The sequence below is a fragment of the Podarcis melisellensis genome (assembly GCF_964234715.1).
Source record: "Podarcis melisellensis genome assembly, chromosome: 9".
In the NCBI taxonomy this organism is placed as follows: domain Eukaryota; kingdom Metazoa; phylum Chordata; class Lepidosauria; order Squamata; family Lacertidae; genus Podarcis; species Podarcis melisellensis.
In genome coordinates this window covers 28,263,467-28,286,474 of record NC_138541.1, presented here as the reverse complement: position 1 = coordinate 28,286,474, position 23,008 = coordinate 28,263,467, and the positions used below count along the sequence as shown (strand labels likewise).

The 23,008-nt window shown below is 40.2% G+C and overlaps 2 protein-coding genes across 4 annotated transcripts in view; one reads left to right on the top strand and one right to left on the bottom strand.

Moving 5' to 3' along the window:
- Positions 1-23,008, bottom strand: part of LOC309377774 (dynein light chain roadblock-type 2) — a 384,929-nt gene that overhangs the window by 223,204 nt on the left and 138,717 nt on the right. The gene's annotated exons all lie outside the window — the stretch shown is intronic.
- The window catches only part of PRDM5 (PR/SET domain 5), an 85,848-nt gene that overhangs the window by 43,879 nt on the left and 18,961 nt on the right, over positions 1-23,008 (top strand). For all 3 annotated transcript variants that reach the window (XM_081924999.1, XM_081924998.1, XM_081924997.1), the window contains 4 exons: positions 3,950-4,043; positions 7,245-7,405; positions 9,978-10,071; positions 22,801-22,886. In XM_081924999.1, the coding sequence (XP_081781125.1) occupies positions 3,950-4,043; positions 7,245-7,405; positions 9,978-10,071; positions 22,801-22,886 (435 nt within the window). The remainder of the gene's footprint in view (positions 1-3,949; positions 4,044-7,244; positions 7,406-9,977; positions 10,072-22,800; positions 22,887-23,008) is intronic.

The following is a 23,008-nucleotide window of genomic DNA, read 5'->3' as shown; positions in this document are numbered from 1 at the left end:
GTCCAGACTTGATTTGGCTTTTCTGTAGCAACTGCTGTTAAAGAGCCACACCAATAGCCCTAAGAAGGATGTGGACTTTGGAGAAAAGCACCCAGCCTTTTGTGTAGGCCACATCCATTTTTTAAAAAAAGTGTTGTTAACTGATAACACAGTATTTTGTTCTATGCAATGGATTAACAACTCTGAAAATATGGCTCAATGATTTTTCTGGATGAAGAGTTTTCACATCACCTGCCATAGATTATCAGAAAACAACAACAGGGGAGCATGGTCATTTTAGTTTCTTCTGCCTCCTGATTATTGTGAAGAGGCTGAGAAAACAAATCCTATGCTTCTCAGCAGGAAATTATGCTGCTGTACATGCAGAAGGCATGCCGTTTCTGGTTAAAAGGGGGAAAGGAAAGGTTTCTTCTGTCCCCCACTGCTGGTTTCAACCTTCTCTTTCACAATGAAAGCTTGAGAAGGAGATGGAAGGCTGTTAAGGCCACACTTCACTCATTTGCTTGAGCTCTCTTGGGAAAACCTAAAGCAACTCAAGTCCCCCTTCCCCGCTGAGCGTTTTCCAGAATTGTTTATGGAGGGTGGGGGGGGGTGAATACAAAGTGAAGAACCATGTTGTGGTTTTTAACTTGTTTTATTTTTAAAATTTATATCCTGACCTTCCTCCCAAAGGAGCTCAGGGTGGGAAAATGGTGTGGGAAGTAGTTCCAGATGCACTTGCCTTTCCTTTCTGTCCTTCTGCAGCTAGTCTAGAATGCATATCTGTAATGGGGAAAAGGCAACAGTTTCTTTGCAGCAAAACCTATGGACAGATGGTGCATTATATGTGAAAGATGCTCTGTTCTCTGTTTCCATGCCTTGTTCTACAGTAGCAATCTATTATCGATCACAATTCCTATGATCTGCTAGGGGCTTCTCTTTGAAGGTGTTCTTAGTGCATTAAGTGAGAGCAGCAAGGCACATAATGTTTCTAGTGGCTGTTCTCTAGCTATGAAATATCCCCCTCCTTAAAGTTTGTCAAAGTCCAGAGGCAATGTTAAACTTCTTTTATTTAAGAGATACTTATTGGGATAGTTTAGCTCCATATTTTAATCTGTTTTTTTTTTTTTTTTTGTACAGTGGTAGCTCTGGTTAAGTACTTAATTCGTTCTGGAGGTCTGTTCTTAACCTGAAACTGTTCTTAACCTGAGGTACCACTTTAACTAATGGGGCCTTCTGCTGACGCCGTGCCGCTGACACCAGTGGCGTAGCGTGGGTTGTCAGCACCCGGGGCAAGGCAAGTAATTTGCGCCCCCTAACCTGTGGATTTGCGCCCCCTAACCCTAACCCCCAGATGTTGCGCCCGGTGCGGCCGGCCCCCCCTGCACCCCCCACGCTACGCCACTGAGGCAAGTAATTTGCGCCCCCTAACCCGTGGATTTGCGCCCCCTAACCCTAACCCCCAGATGTTGCACCCAGTGCGGCCGGCCCCCCTGCACCCCCCACGCTACGCCACTGGCTGACATGCAATTTCTGGTCTCATCCTGGACCAAAGTTCTTAACCCGAGGTACTGCTTCTGGGTTAGTGGAGTTTGTAACCCGAAGTGTTTGTAACCCAAGGTACCACTATAGTCATATACAATCCAGATTACAGTGATGTGCTCTATGTGTGCCTTGCTCTGCAGATCCTGGAGAATCTTCATGGGGTGCAAAACTACTTTGGATTCATTTGCACTTGTTTCCAGTTGGTTTCTGAACACAATGAAAAGTCCTGGTCCTAACCTACAAAGACTTAAATGGTTTGGGGGCAGAATATTTGAAGGGCTGTCTTGTTCCATGTAATGCTGTCTGTCGACTGAGCTCAGTACTGGAGGCCCTGTGTCTCACCAGTTTCAGAAGCATAAAAGCCAAGCAGCCCCTTTTGTTGTTGTTGCAGCATCTGCATTGTGGGCCTCCTCTCCCTAGAGAGGAAGTTCAGTTGGCCTCCTCTCTCTTAAGCTTTAGGTGCCTCCCTAAGACTTAAAAAAAATTATCAAGCTTTTAATGTGGCTTAGAGCTTTGTCTCCCTGTTTCAGCACTGAATTGTTTTATATTTCTCTTGGTGTTATTGTATGGAACTGATCTTATTCATTTTGAACTGCTGTTTTTTGTGAGCTGATTTGAGTTTGTTTTATAAATAAAAGCCAGGTATATATATTTTTAATAAATAAAGTAGATATATCCAGATACACAAGTGTAAACATAATAACAGCAACAAGCCCAGGACACAACTCATGCTTGTTCAATTCAGTGGCGTAGCGTGGGTTGTCAGCACCCGGGGCAAGGCAAGTAATTTGTGCCCCCTAACCCGTGGATTTGCGCCCCCTAACCCTAACCCCCAGATGTTGCGCCCAGTGCGGCCGGCCCTCCCTGCACCCCCCACGCTACGCCACTGGTTCAATTCACTGATGGCCTTTTCATTGGGTTGTATTCAATGGTCCTCTTCCAGTTACGGAAGGGCTTTTGCATCCATGAACAGAAAGCAAGGAGGCAATTTTCACTACTTCACCCAGTTCCCTTAAATTCTGTTCTGGAGGATTGCACTCTCTAGCCAGTGTAAGAAGTATTGCAGGGTGCAGCAGAGGAAGAGGAAATCGGTGAAAATTGTCTATCCCCATTCCATTATTAGGCCTTCACTTTCAGGAATTGAAAGACCCCTTCTCCTCCAATAGATACAACCCATTAATTTTTATGTAGCTGAATTTTTCTGAAGGAACTCTGTGATACTGCAAAACTACTTCATTTTTCGAAGAATTTCAGAAATTCAGGTGGTATTTGGGCTTCATATTTTTATAATAAATTATGTCTGAAAAAGCTTGTTGATTGGGTAAATGTGTAAGTGAGGCAAACATAAAGGAAAGCAGCTTATTCTAGTAAGGCAAGAAGTTCTTGCTTGAGGTGTGTGTTAACCTTGGTCAACTTCAGAAATCCCTGGGAGGATATCGGTGAAAGTGACTACAAAACTTTGGTGTAATGCAGTCCTTACAGGTTCTGGTACTGGTCTAAGTCATGAGCGATGCTTTTAAATAATTTTGCATTTTACATTTAATGGAATTTTACAGCTCTCCCACCCCGCCCTCTGTGTGGATACATAGAATTTGTGTTGCGCATTCATTTTTAACTGAAGCAAAATACTGCTGTTGAACATAAATTTGTGTAGTAGCCATGCACTCTGAACTATAATGAAACAATTCTCACTGTCCTCCCAGTTAACAGAAATGTAGTGACTTTTAAAGTAAGTACAGTTCTAGATCTACCCAAGGGCATTAAACAACAACAAACCTCTTTCATGTATCTGGAAATGAGAGAAAATTAAAAACACAGAAATATCTTAACAACCTGATTATTCCAGTGTATTATACATTTTCCAGGAGGAAATCCAAGAAGATGTATGAGGGGGTGGGGGTGTCCTTTCAGGCTTTATGTTTTATTTATGATTTGTAGCTACAGAGCACTTCAAATGTGGCAACAAAAAAAATCTACTCACCAAAATTTCGATACTACTGATCTCAGTTTCAAAATAATAAACAAGGTTGAACTGAGAGACGGGATTTGAGTTCTAACTTCATTTTTAAGCTTCAGAAAATAGAGCTAAGCAGCTGGCAGAAAAGTAGGTTGCAATTAAGTGGGGAAATGTCATTCTTTTATGTTGGGCATCTGAACCACAAAAAAAATCTTGAGTGCGGTTTTTATCTCTGTGGCCATGTTTATATGTACATTTCTCTGTTTGGTGTTCATCTGCTTGACACCAACCAAGCATAAGCTTCTCCATCACAGGAGCATGTGGTTTTAAGCCTTTGTTGCTTTTTTGGTGAACCGAGGCAATATCTCTTCTGAACTCAGCCAGCAAGGTTAGCCACAATTACTGTAATGACTTCTAATTGATCTCTCTGAGCCTTCCCCCTTTAAATACGTTGTCTTTCATCTACAGACCCATTCTGAGGAGAGACCATTTCAGTGTGAGGAATGCAAAGCACTGTTCCGAACGCCATTCTCTCTGCAGAGACACCTTCTAATACATAACAGTAAGTGCTAATATAGAAGATCAAGAAGTTCCCACATATCACTGCTGTCTTGTAATCTGTGAAAGTAAGTGCACTGTTAGTTTAGAAGACTGTCTGGTGTAGGTTAGTATCAGAGTCTTTTCATTAAATGCACACAGGGGGGAGAGGAGGGATGGAGAGGGAGATTTAGAATTTAAAACTCTAACCATGACTAGTAAAGTGGCATGTAGTTTATCAATAAACTAGTGATGCATTGTATCTTTGGCAGGGAACAGAGTCTTTGTCTGTTTGATTCAATAGAAAAATGATCTTTAATTTACCATTAGGCTGAGAGCTACAGAAAGACAAATGTGTTTATTATTTAACAAACATCCCTGGGTGGTGAGTCCTTCTGTCAATGTGGGAAATATGAATGAGTTCTTCAGAAGATATAATCCTGGTTCAATGCTCAAAATTGACGTGCCTGTTTTCTCAGCTCTTCCATCTACTCCTTACCCAGGAATAGCCAAATTTGTACAGCACACTTTGTATAAAACTCCCGTAGTGAGTATCCTGCCCTTCCTGCCCTTACTGCTTAGTACCATTCACCAGTAAATCCTGCCCATTTTGTAATGAGCTTCCCTTTTTTCAAGATATGTCATTGGCAGACAATGGTCGGTAAACTCCTAATGACCATAATTCTTGTGGTGAATGGTGGTAAATGATACACATGCAGTCTAGGACATTCACCCTAGGAATGTGGATCTCTACAGAGTGTGATGTATATTCCGATTCAGTCCTTTGTGCTGCCTGTGATTAGCATAGGGAAGGGCCATAGGTCAGATGTTTCAATCCCTGGAGCCTCCAGGTGGAGCAGGAAAAGCTCCTGTGTTGAAACCCTGGAGAGCAGTGTGAGTGGAAAATACTGAGCTGGATGGATGAATGGTATGGCTTGGGATAAGGCAGTTTCCTGTGTTCCTCCTATGAAGGGGAATATAATTGTATTCGTGGATATTTGAGGGTGATATAGAAGGTGAAGTCACTGTGGAAGAATTAAAGTCCTTATGCAGAAATTTACCTCATGATTCAAATATCATCTGTGTCCTGAACTTGGTTGCCTTAGTCATAAGTTAGCTCCTCAAGAATGGTAGCCTCAGATGATCTGCCTTAAAGAATTGCGGGAAGGATTACAACCTGATACATAAAGCATTGTGAACACTTTAAAAGCATTATATAAATGCTAAGTATTATTACTGTAACCTGATACATTTTGCATGTGATGTTGCTCTCCACATGCCTGTGTTACAAGGCAAGTTTTAGCCAATAATAATAATAATTCATACCCTGCCCATCTGACTGGGTTTCCCCAGCCACTCTGGGAGGCTTGTAGCATATATAATAATAATAATAATAATAATAATAATAATAATAATAATAATAATAATTTTTTTATTTATACCCCGCCCTCCCCAGCCAAGGCCGGGCTCAGAGCGGCTTACAAGCAGCTAGAGTACTGCAGTATCCCATGTGAATTTGGGGGTCTGTTCAACAAACAAAAACATTTCAGTACCATTCCCCACTGCTACTACTAAGAAGCAATTCAAAGGAAACTAAAAGTTGTGGCTGTGAAAGTCAAAGAATTCCCTATAGACTTCAAAATCTGTTTCTCCACCTTGAAATCCATTAGGTATTTTTTAAATCTCCTTGATGCCTGATCATCTTGATCGTTGTTCCTCTGGTGCCCAAGCATGCGAGTTGAGATTTTGTTTGTGTATCTTTTGTATGACTCATAGAAGACCTGAGATTCTTAGATAATCCTTTGAGACTCAAAGGTGACGTGTAAAGAAATGAAGAAAATGTGCCATGTTTGTACAGCATAATTGTGCTTGTAACAAGTTTCTGAAGGTATTGAATGATTCTTGTTTACTAGGCTGACCTTGTATAGAGTAAGCAAAATCCTGTAAAATGCCAAACACTACCCCGGTCCAATATTGTGCTGAAGCAGTTAATTATTCATTCACATCAACATTTTATAGCCTTCGTTCCTCTATAAAAAAAATGAAATGTCTAATGCCCAACTGTCAATAAAACAAAACCAACACAATACTATGCAACACAATAAACTGATCTGTAGAAAACACAACTTGAAAAAAGAGACAATGCACGTATTTTTGTAAACTAAGAAATCTTTAAAAACAATATAGTTTAAAAAATACTATGCAATACAATAAAAATAGTATATCTGCTTGCATTTTATGTTTTGTTATATTCACAATAGTATGTCTGTCTGCAGCTTGCATTAGTTTTTGCGAGTTTACATTTTTCAGTGGTTTCAGAATGGTCAAGCAGGCCCAAATATATAAATAGTGATGACCAACATTTCCTATCTGCGTTTTTAGCTGTTTCTATTTTAGCTGTAAGCCGCCTTAACTTTTTCATTGCTGAGAAATGTGCAAATTCGTCTTCACTTGAGTAATTTGTAGTATAGGAAAATACCTCCAATATATACCTGGAATCCCCTTCATGGATCACTGCCTTGCTGTGGCGAAGGGGCTTGAAGAACTCAGAGAAGCTATGAACTATGCTGAGCAGGGCACCCAAGATGAACAGGTCATAGTGGAGAAAACATGATCCACCTGGAGGAGGAACCGGCAAGCCACTCCAGTATCCCTGCCAAGAAAACTCCATGGACAAAGACAACAGGCATATAAAAGTTATGACGCTGGAAGATGAGCCCCTCAGGTCGGAAGGATATGTGTGGAAGTGAAAGGAAAGTCCAATGCTGTAAAGAAAACCAAACTGCGGAAAGCAGTGGAGGACAGAGGTGCCTGGCGTTCTCTGGTCCATGGGGTCACGAAGAGCAGGAAGATTATACAGTCATAACTTGGTACTCGAATGGAATCGGTTCAGGAAGTCCGATTGACGTCCGAAAACATTTGAAAACCAAACATTTGAAAACCAATTGAGTGCTTCCTGCACTCAATCAGAAGCTGCAGAAGCCACGTCGGATGTTCGGCTTCCAAAAAAAGTTAATAAACCGAAACACTCACTTCCGGGTTTGTGATGCTCAGGAGCCAAAATGTTCTAGTCACAAGGCGTTCAAAAACCAAGCTATGACTGTATGCTGCATGAAGTTAGGATACTTTTAGAAACAGTAGTTTTATAAACACCCCTTAGTATGATAGTGGAAGTTAAGCTAAGTCTACTACTAACATAGGTTTATTCCTTTTTCCCCTCTGCAAGGTGAAAGAACCTTTAAGTGTGATCACTGTGATGCAACCTTCAAAAGGAAGGACACATTGAATGTTCACATACAAGTAGTTCATGATGGCCATAAGAAATACAAATGTGATTTGTGTGACAAAGCCTTTGTGACACCGTCTGTGCTTAAGAGTCATAAAAAAGTAAGTATAACCCGTAGCTTGTAAAAACTGAGGTCATTGTAATAGGTTAAATTCATTCAGTGTGTACTATGCTTACCTTTGAATATACAGATAATGGAATTTATTTTAAGGTAAATACTTTCAGCTGCTGATTGTCCATACCAACAGAGTAATAAATACTTATGAAAAGTGATAGCATATGCAAATATTAGAATTAAGGTAGCTGTAAACACAGGTTTCAAAAGCAAGCAATGAAGACCTTCAAGCTTATTGGTGTGGTCCAATCTTATTTATGAATCAGTGGAGCAGTTTTAAGCCTCCCCAACAATCTTTGTTCCTTTGACTGCGACTTACTACAATTCCCCCCCCCCCTCATATCTCACTCTCATTCCTTATTCTGATAACAATAGGATTGTTCATTATCTTCAGAGAGAAATCTATGCAAGAACTTGTACTATTTTAATTGATTGGTTTGGGAAACATTGCAAATGTGGATGTGGACAAATACCCAGAAGGGTATGAAAGGCTGGAATAAATAATTCTTTCAACATTTCTTCTTCAATTGCCTTTGTATACCTGCTGACAGCTATTGAAAAAGCCCAATGACTCAAAGTACATAGCTTCTTGGGGGGAAATGCTAAACTCTTCCCTTCTTTGTTAAGCAATTGCACATTGTATGCCCTCTCAGGGCCAAGGCTGTGGTCTTGAGTTTGAAGTATTGACGGGTTTGTATTTGCCTTCACTTTGATTTCATTATTGTTTTGTGCTGTTGCATTTGATAAGATGAGCTAAGTCAACACTCTCTCCACCTCACTCTGTAAATCCTGACTTTCGATGAACAGAGTAAATATTGACATTGTTTATCCACTAGGGATGCAGGAGTTAGTGGCAGGATTTATTAGGATTAAAAGAAGTCTCTAGAAGGTCATATCCTCTGTCACCTTACCTAACTGGCAGGTAGACTTATGGTTTTGATTAAACCCTTAACAGTTTTGTAATGGAAAAAAGTTAACTATATTGATTTTTAAAATAAAATAAAATCCTGAACTAGTAGGCAGAAGCCTAAACCTTCGTTCAGAGGATATTTTTCTTACAGTTGTATCCATGGAGAGATCAGGAATATATGTTGAGTTTTTGCCCTCTCATTCTTCCTCATTGGTCCTTACTGTGGACTTTGCAAGACAGCACCCATTTGAGTGGCCAGAAGCACCCAGTGTCTGCATTGTGATGTCCTTGGCTTTGATTTCTATTTATTATAGCTTTTATAACCAGCCCTTCAGACTCTATCCAAATAAAAAGGTGCCAAATCTAGTTTGTGGGGCAGGAGTGTGCCATAATCTGAGTGCAGTCACTGAGAAGGCCTTTGCTCTTGTTCCAGACAGCTGAGTTTCCACCCTAGGTTGCGATGTCCTTCTGATCTATAGGAGTGGGCAGGGTAGTAAGGGAGGAGGCAATTCATACAGAATACTGGACCTAAGCTGTTTAGAGTTCTAGGGGGAATCTCAAGAGTGTGGTGTTGCTCTCCCCTCACAGTTGTCACCCAGCAGTGGTGGCCTCTTTTACTTCTCACCACTTTATTTCACTAGCAGAGGCTGCTGGAGTCTTAAATATATAACTGAGTTGGTAGAACATGAGATTTTTAATCTCAGGGTCATTGGTTCATGCCTCACATTGGGCAAAAAGATTCCTGAATCACAGAGGGTTGGATTAGATGCCCCTCACAGTCCCTTCCAACTATACAATTCTATGATTCTATGGTGTCATCAAAAAAACCTTACGTTTCCTATTTAAATCAATCAACTTAAATGTCCTTGCCGGAATTATTCCCATTGTATTTTACTGTTGCTAGGTCCAGCATTCCATCTCATATTCACTAAAATTCCAAAATGTTCTTTTAAACAAGATTGCTGGATTAAGTCCCTTTGCAATGAACATAAACTACAGTCAAAGTTGTGTAAAAAATGTACTTTCTCATTGCTATCTAGTCACAATGAATCTTTCAAGTAGTCGTCTTTCTTACAATAGTTTTTGTAACGCTCAAAATCTTCTTTTCCAGCTATAGTAAAAGTGTTTTGTGGGCCAAAGTCTCTTTAACAATTTTATTGAACAATAGCATTAGTAGAACTGGACACAAACAGAAGTTTTAAGTGAACTTAAGGTTATCATTAAGAAATCAAGCCAGTGTTTGCTATAAAAACTGTAGTGCAAATATGGAAGTAACAAGGACCTTTTTCTTCAGCCGCAAGCAGTTTCAAGAACCAATAAGGATTAATTGAATTTTTATGAGCCAAACCATTTGGGAAATAAAAAAACAAATTTGGCCTGTAGTTAAGTTAGATAACCTGGTTTGTTTTGCAATGAGTAGCAGTATTCATTCAGGCATTTTGTGGTGTTGTCCTAAAGAGTAATTGTAATCTTAAAGTGTAACCATTATTAAACTATTAAAACCTGAGTTTGGTATTATAGTGTGATATGTAATGGAAGCTGAAGAAATTAGACTCTTGGAGCAATAAGAATAATAAACATTATTAATTTATGTTTTCTTTCACAGCTAAGTTAACTCTTTCTCTTTTCCCTCCTTCCCCCTTCTTAGACTCACACGGGCGAAAAGGAGAAAATCTGTCCATACTGTGGACAGAAGTTTGCAAGCAATGGAACACTGAGAGTACATATTCGAAGTCATACAGGTACAACATTACTTTGTAAGAAATGAATAACATTTCCTAGGCACTTGAATTGCACCATTTCATAGTGTAGACTTGCCTATTTGCATTGAAGGACAGTTGCCATAACTCCCCCATAAAAATCACTGGTGCCAAAATTTGGAATTAGTTGCTTAAAAAATGAAATCTAATAGGATAATCGTTATAGAGAACCCTAACTTCTATTCAACATACTTTGATATTTTCACAATACAGTTTGCAGTGCATGTGCTCCTGGAATTTTACTTTAACCCTTTAGTTACTCTTTGCCAAAGGAACCAATCAGTTTAAACGTTCACATTTGAAACCATGCAAACACCAACCATGCTTTAAGAAACATCTATATAGTTTATTCCCTGGTTCAACATATCTTTCTCACTTGTGGCCGGGTGCTCATTTCTGATTTAGCTAGTTGACTTTTGGCCACTGTTTCTCTTGAATGTCAGGCAAAAGCTTTTTTTCCTGTGTAAAAGTTCTTCACAAGGAACAGCTACATGGCCCCTTCTGTTTTAGACCTGCATTATGCACGTTGCTGCTGCTGCCTGTTCTTCTGCTTGTGTTGCAGCCTGTATGTCACTCAGCTGTAGTAAGCAAGGTACATGTTGTGATGCATGACACCGTGACACGTGTGGTTGGAAAACACACCATATTACACATACTGATGCATGCTGATGTTGCACTAACATTCAGAGATACTTTAAAATCTCAAAATTCTGGAGAACGTCTGCCCTAGTCTGTGTTGTTGTTGTTGTTGTTATGTGGCTCCAAACAGAACTGATGATGATTATAATAATAATAATAAAAATAATAATAACAACAACAATATTAATAGGGCAATAAAACATCAGACTTTAAAAACTTCCCTGAACACAGCTGCCTTCAGGTGTCTTCTAAAAGTCAGTTGTTTATTTCCTTGACATCTGCTGGGAAGGCATTCCACAGGGCGAGCGCCACTACCGAGAAGGCCCTGCCTGGTTGAATTTGTAAATCTTCAAGGAAATGATGAATTACTGAGTGGACATCCAATGTAGCTAAAAGTTGGAAGATTCGTGACATTCAAAATAATGTATTTGTTTAACAACTGCTTGATTCTTACAATACTTCTAAGTGGTTTATAAGAAATATTAAAATTATCAGTAAAAATAGTTCCTCAAGATTATTATTATTATTATTATTATTATTTACTTGCCCTTCCTCCTAAGGTCCCAGGGTGGGTTACAACAATTAAAATACAACATTAAAATACAGTATTGGGGGGAAAAACCTTAGTCACAAAAAATAACATGAGGGATAACAAATTTTATCTGTCCACTTTCTCCATACTGTGCATCATTTTATATAGGCCTCCTCTTATTTGTCTTTTCTCTAAACTAAAAAGCCCCAATTGTAACCTTTTCTCATAACGGAGTTGCTGCATACTCTTGAACATTTTGGTTGTCCTTTTCTGGTCTTTCTCCAACTCCACAATATCCTTTCTTGAGGTGAGGTGACCAGAACTGTATATAGTATTCCAAATGCGATTGCACCATAGATTTGTATGGTGGCATTTTGATATTTGCAGTTTGCCTTTCAGCGCCCTTCCTAATGATCCCTAACATGAAATTTGCCTTTTTCCCTGCTGCCACACACTGGTCCCAGCTCCAGTTCCCTACTTGTAGATTTTGCTGGCAATCCCTCAGTGCCATCATGTTCTTACAACTGGCTGTACATGTCTCTGTCACCTAATATGAAGTAGTTCTACTTATCTATAGATCTGACAGTACATCGAAGACACAAATTTCGAAAACAAAGTGGATGCCCTAGAGCATTCTGTTTACCACAGACTACGTATTCGAGTAATTGGCAAGCTGCTGAGTGTTTTTGTGATGTTTGGTTTCCAACTTAAAAGGGTGAGGATTGGTGTTTGACATGCAAAGCGCTTGTTAACAAATAGTCTTCTTATGACATTCTGTTCGGTTTTGCATAAACAAATTTGGCTTGCAGGAAGATGACAGAACATGTGCACTTAATCACTTGGCTTCCTAATATGTTTGATAAGTCTTAATCACTTCCATCTCTCACGGCCACCTGTTAAGATTAAAGCTGTTTACTTGTTTGGTACTGTTTGTAATTCTGACTGTAACCAGGGCTGAATACTGATTATTCCAATGAAAATTTAGATTGTGTAGCTGAAACAGAATCTACTTCTTGGAAAGGGCTGAAATTGTAGTTCCTCATTGGAGGGTAAGGACTCAGCAGATGGTTACAGAATCCTTGTTTGCTGGTCACTGTGATGCAGGCGAATAATCCTGGGACAAAAGTTTTGTAAGAGGATATTATCTGACCCTCTGTATGTAGCTGCACATTAACACATTTGCGGTATAGGAAGCTAGTAACATTGTACTAAATGGTGGACCCAGGTATGATCCATCAGGGCAGTAGCATCTTCGTATTTCTTAATACCTAATTTAGACCTTTAAAAATGTCATGACTGATGTAGGATTAAGTTTTATATCTCCAGAATAAAGTGCAGTGAATTATGTGACAATCCCGAGACTTGAGCATTGCACCAAACATGTGGGTGTTGTGCTTTAATCTTGTCCTCCTGTTGTAACCTTTTCTACTTCTGCGCAGTGAGGGATGGGGCGGAGCAGTGTTTCTCACCTGCTTTCCCAGAGCCAAGTATTGCTGCCAGTTATGGAGGGGGGGAGGGCTCAGTTGTGGGAAGCTTGAAGCGGGTGCAGCAGTGGAGCCAATCTGATCTTCACCACCTCTTGATGATGCTTGGTGGTAGGAAACCGGCTAGCAATGCTTTGCAGTCTGCACCATTCTATCAACAGCTGGGTGTCTGCCTGTGCAACCTTTACAGTATAATCCTTGAAAGCTGTCGCTGTAACGAAATTTAAGAAAATTTGATCTTGGAGGACAATAGACAAGCAAATTCTGTCCATCCATATCGGGGGACAAACACTAGATTTGAGTGTGATTGGGAAACATCCATAACATAGCCCCAAGAATTCATGGTCATTTGTCAAAATGTACTGGTCTAGTAAATCTTGTTACTAATGCCAACCATGTTCTTCTCAGAGATTAGCAAACACTCTCTGCAAGGCAGGAAAACTAAGCATGTTCACATTTTCCCTCAACCTCTATTATTTGATGTGTGGTTAGATGGCAGTCCACAAGTATCTCTGTTTCTCTCATCCTCCTCCACCATTTCACTTGGAATTCTAATTTGTCCAGTTTTGGTTCTCTGGAAGGCTCTTCCTTGCTCAATGTGCAGCAATGTGATCTGTTTATACATTTAGTTTTTTATTAAACTTTCAGGTTTGAAAGTAAATCTGTGATTGACCACGGTGCAAAAAGAATGCTGGACTATGGGGGCCTTTGGTCTGATCAACAGGCCTTGGTCCTACACTCTTGGTCTTTGCTAAAGGGGCAAGCCTTGTGCAAGGACATAAAATCTAGTAGAAGCTTTTAGAAAATATATTTGATTTATATTCAGAATAAAGATAGATGATTGCATGTTTGCGTGCTTATCACAGAATCTGCACACATAAAATTGAAACATAGGGAGAAGGTTTGGTTAGGATCCTTTACTCTGGCACTGTAATTTTCCGTGGACAGAGCATTTTTTACATTAGGGAATTCACATGGAATACATCTCTCACTGCACCATGACTTTTGCAAACATATCCTGATGAGATCCATATGCAGCTGAGGCTGCAATCCTACGCTTGTTTACCAGAGAGTAAGCTCCACTGAACACACTTGAACTTAATTCTCGGTAAACATATGTTGGATTAGGTTGTGGTTCTGTAAAAGGGGCTAACATCCACTTTGTCCCCAGGCCACCACACAGCTATCTTCAGGTTTGCTCATTATAGAGTGGTTTGGCCCAGTTTTAATTTGCAGAGTAGTAGAAGGCTGTGAAGGGACACGGGTGGCACTGTGGGTTAAACCACTGAGCCTAGGACTTGCCGATCAGAAGGTCGGCGGTTCGAATCCCCGTGATGGGGTGAGCTCCCGTTGCTCGGTCCCAGCTCCTGCCAACCTAGCAGTTTGAAGCACATCAAAGTGCAAGTAGATAAATAGGTACCGCTCCGGCGGGAAGGTAAACGGCGTTTCCGTGCGCTGCTCTGGTTCACCAGAAGCAGCTTAGTCATGCTGGCCACATGACCCGGAAGCTGTACGCCGGCTCCCTCGGCCAATAAAGCGAGATGAGTGCCGCAACCCCAGAGTCAGCCACGACTGGACCTAATGGTCGGGGTCCCTTTACCTTTTTAAAAGGCTGTGACCTTAAAGCAGACATACACAACGTGTGACCCATTAAGCCAAACGGATCCCTCCATCCACATATGTTGACCCAACTGCAGCTCAGTTAAAAATGTATTTTTTCCTTGGGATTGCAAAAACAAGGACAGCAGGATAGAGGTGGCATATTGTGTTCCACTTTGTGGGTCCCAACTAAAGCAGGCCTGGCTTAAAGGAACACATCAGTATTCTGTATCACCTCTCTTTGTTGTTGTTGTTGTTGTTGTTGTTGTTGTTCTTCTTCTTCTTCTTCTTCTTCTTCTTCTTCTTCTTCTTCTTCTTCTTCTTCTTATTATTATTATTATTATTGGAGTAATAACCATGAACAGTGATGCACTAAGATATAAGAGCATAGATATAAGGGAGGACAAGGTCATGGATGGCTTTGAAGAGGCTTGAGCTGGATTCAGCAGTAGAAATGAAGTAGCATTAGGAGGACCTTAATTCATATATTTCCAAACAGTCCTTATGTTTAATTTGCTTTAGTAAGGAAAGTGAAATTTAATATTTTGTTATTTCTATCATAGGTCTTGTTTACAAGAGGGGGTTCTTATAAGCAGTTGCTCCCCAACACACTTTAATCTCAGAGTTGTTTGCACAATTCAGGGTCTATCCCAGAGGCAAGTTAATTTGGTTCAAAGTGAAGAAAGCAACCACAAAAAACCTTGACTCACCTTGCTGATAAGTAATTGTGTAAACAATAACAGATTTGTTATCTTGGTTAGGTAACAAAGTGAATTGTGAATGACCCAAGATAATCTGCAAGGGGTTATCACCGAAGAAGTCTGAAATCCCCTGTTTTTCTGATGAACAAACTTGAGATTGGACTCTTCAAAACTCAGTTAGCTACCTTAGATATGTACTTTGCATCTTGGCTAATTAACCTCCTTACACTATATACTGGTATCTTGCACTTATGATTATGATTATTATTCCTAAATTCAATTTAAATACCAGTCTTCACCAAAAAATCCCAGAGTGCTTTACCCAATAAAAACAAAGGAAAACATCAAACATAGGAAAGTGTCAAATTAACAACTATGTTTAAATTCCACTGATACAATCAGCATACTGGGACAACAGTGAACAAAGCAATTAAGTAGCAGCACTGCAAATAGCCATGCTAATTCACTAACCTTACCCAGAGACTTGTGTCAGCAGATGTATCATAAGCTGACATGCGTATGTGAGTGTGGCATCCTTGTCTCCATAGTGAACAAGTTCCACAGACAAGGGGCCACCACCAAGAAGGCCCTATCTTACAAGAAATGTTTGCAGAAGGAACCATGAGATGGGCTTCCCCTGTGGACTGCAGGGCAGATCAGTGAGAGGTTCTCCATTAAGTATTTCGGTCCTAATTTGTTCAGGACTTCAAACATTAGAGTTAATGTGTTCAATGGAGCCCAGTAGTAAACAGTCAGCCAGTGAAGTTCGCATAGCATTGGTGTGTTATTTCTTGCCTTATCACTCTCAATAAATGTGACTGACTGTCCTGTTTCCTGACTGTCCTGAATGGTATAATAAGGGACGGAAAGGCCAGTCCCCAAGACTTTTGGAAAGCTAACACCTGTCAGAATAGGCAATACTGTGGTAAATTTCCTTCCCATCCTGAATCCTTATTGACTTCACCAAAATTTTAGAGGAGTAAAATTATCCTGCTGAAATAAAGAAGTGTTTTATATTTCTGACACTGACCCCAGGAGAAGAGATGCAACATTGCCATTGGGGACTCAGATGGTCTCAGTGCCTAGGACTGCCTAATTCCTTCACTGGCTGGTTTGGCCTCTTTTGAGCAGAGATGTCTTAGCAACTCTAGTAACTCACAGACTAGATTACTGCAATGCACTCTACATGGAAACTGCCCTTGAACAAGATTCAGAAACTATTCTGAAATGCAGGAATCAGATTAGTAGCTGGAGTTCCAGCGGAGTCGGTCCTCTTGATGGTTCCATCACCTTCAGAAGTTTGGGGACTGGTGGTCCAGGAGAAGTTGTTGTCTCTGGCAGCGCCTAAGCTGTGGATTTGCCTCTCCACAGAGGTTTGTCTGGCCCCGTCATCATTCAGGTTTTTGTAGTGTGCTTAAGGCGCACTTCTTTACTGTGGTATTTGACTGTAATTTGTTCTAAACTGATTTTAATATTGTATTTTAAAATTGTAACCTGCCCTAGAACTTCACTGTGATGGGCAGGCCAGAAATCTAATAAATAAATCATGATAGCAATAATAAATATTCTCATTTCTTCTTCTTTTTTTCTGGGTTCCCTAAAGTCCCTAAAGTATCCTTCATCTTGGACACTGCCACATAGTAAATTTCCTTGATCTTACTGCAGCCTCTCTTTATAACAAATCACTTGGGTGATTTTTCTTTCCTTTTAAAAGAAAGAATCTGTTGTCTATAAAAATACTTTCATTCTAATAAGCCACAAAGTTAAAGAGTTCTGCATTCCTAGCACTTTGGGGTTGTACATCATTGTCTATTTTATCTCCCCGCGACAGTTAAATCTTCAAAAGTACCTGTAAAGTCTCAGGCAGCTGTCAGCCTCCTGTTGGTTTGCTGCTAGTGGATGAGAGAGTCACATTCTTTCAAAGGATGCTTGGCTAGATTGCTAGTGACTTCTTTAGATCAAATGAATTACAGCACCCAATAGGTTGAATATTGCGAGGAGCTGGAAAAAGAACCAGCACTGGGTTCACAGGGGTCAGAGATTTTAATCTTCCTTCCTTCCTCCGTGTGGTTTTTTTTAAGAGGGGGTGGTCAGAAATACTTATTCCATCCCATTAAAAACCCAAGGGCCTTCAAATCCAACAAAGAAAACATGCTTAATTCCATTGAAATCAATTGGATCAAATGTAACTTTTTTTTTTAATTGTACCTCAAAATATAAATTGGAGTCCTAAGGGGGAAGGTGTGACTTATTTCCAAATAAATATATTTAAGTGGCTTTGTCAAGTTTATTTATTTCCTGAAGACATCCTAAGTATGTAGTGCTGTTTCTGTTACAGTAACCATACATAGATGGAACCAGGATTGTATCACAGTTGAATTCATTACGTTTGTTTGTTGCCATAACTCAAGATTTCAGTGTTAATACTACCATCTGATGTTTCTTTTTAAGACATCTAACTGCCAGTAATTTGCAAATTCATGAAAGCTCTCCCCAAACCCAGTCAGAATATATTTCAAGCTCAATATGGAGCTGGAGCTGATTTGGATTATTTATATCTATCTGGTTTGCAAAATTTGAGCATTATTTGAATGTTCTGGTTTTGTTTCCTCACTGAACATTTTATAAACAAAAGGTTTATACAATGAAATAAGCAAAAAGCCCTTTTCCTAACCTCATTTATTTCAATCACTTGGCTATCTGTCAACAAAGTGCATCTCTCATATCCTATGTGTGCTTAGAAAAACATCACCTTATTTTTGATGTTTCTTGGTCTGTTTGGATAGCTGGGCTGTACTGTATTATAAATTTCTTGAAAGCACAGGCCAGTGAGTCGTGCATGTGTAGTGCTGGTATGTTTACTGGTACAGATTTCTATTGGTTTACTTGCCAGTGAGAACTCGGCTATTGTCTTCAATGAAAAGCTTTGTGTAGTGTTTTTTTTCTCTCTCTCCTGACAAGAATAAAATAAAATAAACACCTATCCTATGCAATTAGACAAAGTAAAATTTTCAGTGATCACAGCAAGAGCTCTATTGCTGCAGTAGACTTTTCTAAATTAGCTAAAAGTGTAAACGAATACTTTTGTACAGCTTTCTCTAAGTATCTAACAAACTTATGCTGTTCTCCGTTACCTTAACCTTTTGTCCATTCATACTTGTTATTGCCTGCTGTCGTCACCTCACACTATCTCTGATTAGAAAAGCTCTCTTACAGCTTCCTTTCTGGACTGCTCTATTGATCACCTGGCAGGGGGTGTTGAATGTGTGATCCAGATGGCCCGTCTCCTTCACCTCCCGTGACCTCCTGCCCAGGAGAATTACCTTGATTTTGCAGATAGACTGTGGTCGTGGTTTGGTATTGTGGTGCTGGATTGCTGATGCTTCTCTTTCTCCTGTTATCTGATTTAGGATATACTTAAATAAAACAGTCAGAATTCAGGATGAATATTCTGGATTTCTCTTTTTATCAGCCAGGATGTAGTATGGGAGTGATGAAATAAAAAGAAGTCTGCTGAAACCCAATCTGTTTGAGTTCTATTAAGAAAATCTGTTTTAACACAATGCGCTATATCAGACTCGCCACCAGTTTTACAAGAGTTCATGTGCTTCCTTCTCACCTCTCTTTCTCTGGCACAGCCATGAAGATCTAGAAGCCTTTGTTTCCATTTTAGAGTGCCATCTGAACCTGGCAAACTTATACTTTGCTGAAACAAGCAAAGTTTGCTGAAACAAGATCTAGGAGTTTGCTGAAACAAGATCTAGGAGTCTTGGTTGACCACAAACTTGACATTGACCACAAACTTGACATGAGCCAACAGTGTGACGCGGCAGCTTAAAACGCCAGTGCAATTCTGGGCTGCATCAATAGGAGTATAGCATCTAGATCAAGGGAAGTAATAGTGCCACTGTATTCTTCTCTGGTCAGACCTCACCTGGAGTACTGTGTCCGGTTCTGGGCACCACAGTTCAAGAAGGACACTGACATACTGGAACATGTCCAGAGTAGGGCAACCAAAACGATGGCCTGGAAACGATGCCTTATGAGGAACGGCTAAGGGAGCTGGGCATGTTTAGCCTGGAGAAGATGAGGTTAAGGGGTGATATGATAGCCATGTTCAAATATATAAAAGGATGTCACATAGAGGAGGGAGAAAGGTTGTTTTCTGCTGCTCCAGAGAAGCAATGGATCCAAACTACAAGAAAGAAGATTCCACCTAAACATTAGGAAGAACTTCCTGACAGTAAGAGCTGTTCGACAGTGGAATTTGCTGCCAAGGAGTGTGGTGGAGTCTCCTTCTTTGGAGGTCTTTAAGCAGAGGCTTGACAACCATATGTCAGGAGTGCTCTGATGGTGTTTCCTGCTTGGCAGGGGGTTGGACTCGATGGCCCTTGTGGTCTCTTCCAACTCTATGATTCTATGATTCTAAGCCAACTTCAAACAATACTTGTAAGATAGTTAAGCTTGTAAGATACTTGTAAGATAGTTAAGTACTGAGATTTAATTAAAAACCTAGTTTAAAAAACCCAACAACAGACAATTGTTACAACTGGAATTTTAAAAATCTAGTTTTAAAAATATTAAATGAATTGTTTATGCACCTTGAAAGTAATATTTTAAATGGGCCTAAGAATGTAATTTCAAAGTGCTTTGAAAGCACTGGAATTAATGGTACTTACTTACACATAGGGATTGAAATATGAGGGAATATTTTAAGCTCTTTGTAAAGCTCCTTTGTCAAACCATAACAAAGTAAGCTGCAGAAATATTCAACAACTGTGAAATAATGTTAACTTTTGCTTATGAAAACTGAAAATAACTGGAACCAACATTTTTTAAAAATCTCCAGCTCTTATTGTCAGCATTGTGCATTCCTATGGCTGCGGTTGTTGTATCCTGTGCTACCACAACAGATTCTTATTCTGAAGCATTTCTGTGTACTTCATAAATTGCATGACTGAGCAATCACATTGTCTGCCTGTTTCTTAAACTTAAATACTGGTCACCAGGGGGCCGGGATGGTTATAAATATCATAGCTCATGCAAAGTGGAGGTTTAAGTCTCCTCTCCCCAGCTTCTGTCTCTGTAAAATTTGCTCCCTGGTGTAGTAAAAAAAGAAGAAGTTATCATTGGTGTAAAATGGGACCCTAATGGTAATTGATGCTTGGGAGGATGAATTTCATTTCAGCACAGCTGCGGCAGGAATTAAGATTGTTACCAAGCTGAGCAACATGTAGCAGTGTCCAGAAAACCCTCCACAAAGACTTGCAGTTGATACATACACACAAACACCACTTCCGTTAGTCATAGCAGCATTTCATTAATCCACTAATTAATCCTGAGGGCTATGATTTAGCTGTAAGAGCTAAAATTGTCTGTTGTATGGGATCCTGAGCTAAGCAACAAAAGAATGAGGACACATCTATATGATGGATGATCCAAGGCAGGTCAAAGCAGGAATAACGTTTTGTTATCAGATGCCAGTGTCGCCTTCTACCAGCATCTACTGAGTTGCTTGAATCCTAACTTTCGCATTCATTGAATGGGGAATTCCCACCTTCATCTTTCCCCTGCAGCCCCTCAGAATTTGGGGGTTGGGAGGATGTTGTGTAAGGGGACTGCAGTGCAGTGGGTTGTTGGTTGAGATGGTTCCTCCTCATGTGAGTCGAGATCCAAGCCGTATTCTTCAAGAGCTACAAATGCTAAGGTTACAAAGGACATTGAGAACAGTGTTCCTATCAGCCCTAAAGCCACCCCATTAAAGCACATCTCTTCTCTGTAAACAAAGAATGAAGGGGGTGGGGGGAATCTCAGCACTGGCCTGTCAGCAGTCATCTGCTTATGAATCTTTCCAAACTTTCCCCTTGAAATGCAAAAAGCCTCAGAACATTAAAATGTCAACTGGATTAATTAAATGTTTGAGTCCCAACAGCTCCTGCAGTGTCCAAAGGATGACAGCATGGATTAGTGACATCAAGGGTCACAAGAGATAGTGTCACGTTTCAAACAGATGTGAAACGGGTAAATCGGAACGCTTGGGACAGCTTTCGGGCTTTGTTAAAAAATATTTGCTCAAATCCTTTTATTCAGAGTTAATGAGCTAAGGCAGGGTGATGGGGTAGTGGGAAAAGAGAGAGGCAACCACATTTTACAAGTACACTACTTGTACTTGGGTCTTCGGGTGACTTTATTCCTAACAGTGTTAAAGCATACATACCGGTAGCTAATCTACTAAGACCCATAAAGTGGTATCACACTGCTTCAAATGTATGGTGTGGGTGTAAAGTGTTCGTGATGTGGCTTCACATCATAAGATGGCTAAGGCCTAGTTCAAAGATTCTGGAAATCAGACTAACGGTTTAGTGACGCTGCCAAAGTATGAGGGGAACTAATGAAGCATGGTCATTCTAAACAAGAATACCATGATCAGAGGGACCATCCAAACGTTCCAGTGAATAGAGAGGATTCAACATTGCTCTGTCATATGCCAAACATGGATTATACAGCAGGGCAGCCAAGACAGTTTTATTTCTGAAACCCAGTGGCTGCCAAAATCAGTTAAATGTGTGGCGCTGAAAATCTAGGGGATCAATTGTGGTATAATCAGGGTAACTCCTTTTGATGAACTTTTTAAAGAACAGTCGTATCACGGCATTATACAACTTCCTTTTGCTTTTGAAAAAGTGGGATGAAAGTTCTGTAATATTATCAGCCATGCATAAAAGTGAAATGGTATATTGTATGTTTTGCATTTCGTTGTTTGTTTTGCGTGATAGCCCTGATTTTTGTGAGGAGGGGGAATACAGTAGGCTATGAACCACTGAAGGCATCTAACTAGAAGTTATGCTGCAGGAGTCACAGCAGGAGCAATCCAGCCGATCTGCTTTTAGTTAAATAAGATACATGAATAGAATGGGTTGAGGTAATTAAATTGGATGGTGACACCCAGATGGCTCTAATGATGAACAGCTGTGAGGTCAGGAAAACATACTGTACTTTTGAATACAATTGATGACTATCCATAAAAATGGCCATAAAGTGACCGTTATAGATGTCCCACCCCGCAGTCAGCACTGTTGTCACCAGCAATATGGGGCTGGGGGGGGGTGGATTGTCATATTCATATCTTGTTAAGACAACATCAAACAGCTGTACTTTGATGTTGCCCTGCTTGATGCGGAACTTAGTGTTCTTTTGTTCTTAAGTGCACAGTCACTTTAAAGCATCGATGCCCCAGCCTTCTGGCCTCCTTCACACACAGAGACAGTGTCATGGGAATAGTTTCAGCGTGGCACAGTTGCTCATTGCAGGGCTGTGTGTGTGTGTGTGTGTGTGTGTCTATTATAACCATGTGGACTGTGCCAATTGTGTGGATCTTTCCCATGCAATCAGTAGCCTACTGGGAACGAGGTCCTCATTTGTATGAAGTGAACATTAACATTTGACCACAGAAATATGCCTTTGACAGACATACATGCTGTGCTTCTTTGATCTTCTAAGACAGTACGTTCTTTTTCCTAGGCCACATTTTTTTAGACCCTGGTCATGGTTTAAAGGCACACAGTGCAGCACCATTTCTGATGCAAAGCATGTCTGGATCTGGTCATTGCCTGGATAGGAGATCATTGGTAAACCCTGCCTTGAGGAATATCATCTGAAAATCCTGTCTGTGCTGTTTTGAACTCAGAATCAGAAAAGGGTGATATAAGTAATAGTAATAATTCTTTTAAAAATCTGATGTTTACCTTATTTTCAGGTGAGCGGCCATACCAGTGTCCTTACTGTGACAAAGCTTTCAGCAAGAATGATGGGTTGAAAATGCACATTCGCACCCACACAAGGGTACGTATGGCTCTGTTACCTTGTGTTATAGCTGTTTGTTTGACAGCCTAAAGTGGACCATGGAAATAAAAATATATTGCGTAGTAGAGAATCTTTTTTCCAATAAAATGGCAAATTTCAAA